This window comes from Nicotiana sylvestris, chromosome 2 (assembly GCF_000393655.2).
Source record: "Nicotiana sylvestris chromosome 2, ASM39365v2, whole genome shotgun sequence".
Classification (NCBI taxonomy): Eukaryota; Viridiplantae; Streptophyta; class Magnoliopsida; order Solanales; family Solanaceae; genus Nicotiana; species Nicotiana sylvestris.
Window position 1 is genome coordinate 3,836,576 of NC_091058.1, and position 3,387 is coordinate 3,839,962.

General features: G+C 46.1%; 1 protein-coding gene across 1 annotated transcript; it reads right to left on the reverse strand.

Annotated features, from left to right (window-relative positions):
• Positions 1 to 1,910: 1,910 nt before the first annotated feature.
• LOC138882203 (uncharacterized) lies at positions 1,911 to 2,738 on the reverse strand. Its single transcript, XM_070162658.1, has one exon. It carries the CDS (start codon positions 2,736 to 2,738, stop codon positions 1,911 to 1,913), a length of 828 nt encoding a protein of 275 aa, XP_070018759.1.
• Between the last annotated feature and the right edge of the window lie 649 nt (positions 2,739 to 3,387).

Here is a 3,387-nt window from a genome sequence, read left to right on the forward strand (position 1 = left end):
GTGTGGGAGTAGCGGTTGTTGTCCGGTAACAATTTCAAAAGCATTTTTGTTTGTACTAGATCTTTTTTGTGAATTGAAACACATTTGAGCAGCATCCAGAAGTTTCACCCAGTTCTTCTGCGATCATGTTACAAAGTAGCGAAGATATTCCTCCAACATGCCATTGAACCGCTCCGTGTGACCATCAGATTGTGGATGAAAACTTGAGTTGTGACTCAAATTTGACTTGAGGCACTTAAAAAGTTGGGTCCAAAATTTGCCAGTGAAACGTGAGTCGCGATCACTAATGATGTCTTTAGGCAGGCCCCAATATTAGACGACATGAGAGAAGAAGAGTCGAACTGTATCTTCTGCGGATATATATTATGGGGCTTCTATAAAGTAGCATACTTGGAAAAACGATCCACAACAACCAAGATAATTGTGAGATATCCTACCATGGGTAATCCAGTGATGAAATCCAGGAAAACGCTTTCCCAAGGTCTCTTTGGGACACCTAGTGGCTCCAAAAATCCCGCCTGTGTCAAGTGGTCCGACTTATCCTTCTGGCATACTAGACAAGTCTTCACATGCGAGCAACGTCATCGGCCATTTGAGGCCAATAATATGTACGACAAAGTAATGCCATGGTGCGTTATTCACCGGGATGGCCGACCTACAAAGTATCTGACATTCCGCCTGAAGAGTCCTTCGCATATATCCTCCTTTAGGAACATAAACTCCTGAAGAGCCCTTTCACTTTCAGGAAACCATCTTTTATGTAGAACTGGCGAGTCTTTCTCTGTCCTACCAAATTAACCAAATACTATGCAGCAGGATCCTTGATGAGTAGATCCTCTATCTGGTCTTTTATAGTGGTGTCTACTTCGCTCCCCCTTAGGGTGGCGAGTAGGCACACCAATGCTAGATCAGCTCTCCGACTGAGCGTATCAGCAACATGATTCGTCTTCCCACTTTGATACTCCAGGTTAAAGTGAAAGTTCGCTAGGAGTTCTTGCCACCTGGCCTATCGACCATTCAGCTTCGGCTGGGTCATGAAATTGCTAACATCTGTGTTGTCTATCTTGACCACGAATGGGGTTCCCAGCAGATAGTGCCTCCAAAGGCGTAAGCAATGAACGACATCCAATAATTATTTCTCGTAGGTGGCATATCACTGTTGTACATCCTTTAGCTTTTGGCTCTCATACACTACGTGATGCCCATCTTGTAGCAAGACTCCGCCAAGGGCATAGTCGGAGGCATCCATTTGTACCTCGAATGGCTTGGCCAAATCAGGGAGGGACAAGACGGGGCTACTAGACATAGTCGATTTTAATGCGTTGAAGGCCTCTGCTCGCCTTGGTCCTCAATCCCAAAGCATGGCCTTCTTGAGGAGTTTTGTCAATGGAACTGCGATGAGGGAGTAATTTTTCACAAATCACTGATAGAAGTTGTATAGGCTAAGGAATGCCCTCAAGGAGTAGATATCCTTAGGCGACGACCAATCTGTGATAGCCTGAATCTTCTGTTGGTCCATCTTGATCCGCCCTTCCTCGATGACATGTCCAAGGAAGTCAATATGTTTTTAAGCAAATGAGTTCCAGATGTTCGCATATAATTCGTGCTCCCGTAATCGGGCTAGGATCTTTCGCAAGTGCTCCAGATGTTCTCCCAGTGTTTGGTTATATACCACAATGTCATCCAAGTAGACCACCACGAATTCATTAATGTACTCTCGGAAGACTTGGTTCATCAGGGTGCAAAATATGGATGGAGCGTTGGTCAAGCCGAATGGCATAAGCAGGAAGTCGTACGACCCATATCTTGTCACATAGATCGTCTTGTGTTCATCAACCTCCGCAATCTGAACTTGCCAATAACATGTCTTCAGGTCTATTTTGGAGAACACTGTCGCACCACCCAGTCTATCAAACAAGTCTGCCATTGGCAGAATAGGGTACTTGTTCTTCACGGTGATTTTTTAGAGCCCGATAATCGACATAGAGTCGTGGGCTTCCATCATGTTTCTTTTGGAATAGCATAGGGGACCCGTATATGGACTTGGAGGGCACGTTAATCCTTATGTCTAGAATTTTCGTAAATTGTCTTCGAAGCTCGGTGAGTTCGGGTTGTGACAATCTGTAAGGCGCCCGGGCGAGTGGCTTCACACTCAGCACCAACTGAATCTCATGGTCCCCAATGCGCCTAGGCGGGAGTCGCTTTGGCATATCCTGTGGCATAACGTCTTCAGACTCCAGTAGCAACTCCTTCACGGTTGCAGGAATGGGACCCCATGAGTGTTTTATATCTTCAATACAGAGCGTAACCAGGAATGTAGGTTCATGTCTTTTGACCCCCTTCTTCAACTGCAAGACCGAGATGTTCTCAGCGGCCATATTCATGGTCATGCAGGGGATAATGCAGGACTTGGCTCGGTTTGTTCCCATCAGTAGTAGCATGTCTGCATATGGTACGGGCATGGTGTTGGTTTGCCTTAGGAATTCCAACCCAACTATCAACTCTAAGTCATCTATGATCACCATGCGCAGGTTAAATTTTCCTTCATAAGGACCAAGCTTCACTGGTACTTCTTTGGCTATTCCACCTACTTGATGAGGAGGTGATTTGATAGCCTTGACATGACCTCTGTCCTTTCCTACAACTAGACTAAGGCGCTCCACTTGAGTCGAGGCTAAGTAATTGTGGGTAGCACCCGTGTCAATCATCACCCGGATAGGCTTGCCATTTACCCTCATCTCGATGAACATTAATGTCGTCTCTTGTTTAAGAGGAGTCCTCTCATCCGTCTTCTTTTCCCTTTCTTAGTGATTGGGCATGAGTCCTTCTTCTTATGGATACCAGCACTGGTTCCCGCTAAGTCCTCAGAAATAGCATTGAAGGCACCTACTAGTTAGGTATGGTCAGCATCATCTGCGTCGTCATCTGTCCAATCATCAAAAGCTTGATGGGAGTTCATCTGTGCATTTGGGCATTCATTATTCCAATGTGGTCCGCCACAATGACGAAATCCTGAAGGGGGCTTTCTTCCATGATCATTGTTGTTTGACGCAACACTATTTCTACCTGAGGAAGGAGCCTTAGATTTGGTTGCACTCCGATCTCCTCCACTTCTGCTAGGGCCACCATTGCTAGGCTGGTCCCCTCTGTATTCCGCTCGGGCAGGCGGTTGAGACATATCTTTCCGAGCTTCCACTTGATAGTCTCCAAGGCACCCCGCTGCTTGGATCGCCTTGGGTAAGGTATCTACCATTTGTCTTTGCAGCTCCATACAGGCATAAGGTTTCAATCCTTCAAAGAATGTGAAGAGTTTGTCTTTGTCCCCTATATCCCGTATGTTCAGCATGAGCGCGAAGAATTTCGACACGTAATCCCGCACTGACTTGG

What these genes read in the sequence shown, in the direction of transcription:
- LOC138882203 (XM_070162658.1), bottom strand. Translation starts at nt 2,738, where the DNA reads ATGAGGGTAAATGGCAAGCCTATCCGGGTGATGATTGACACGGGTGCT.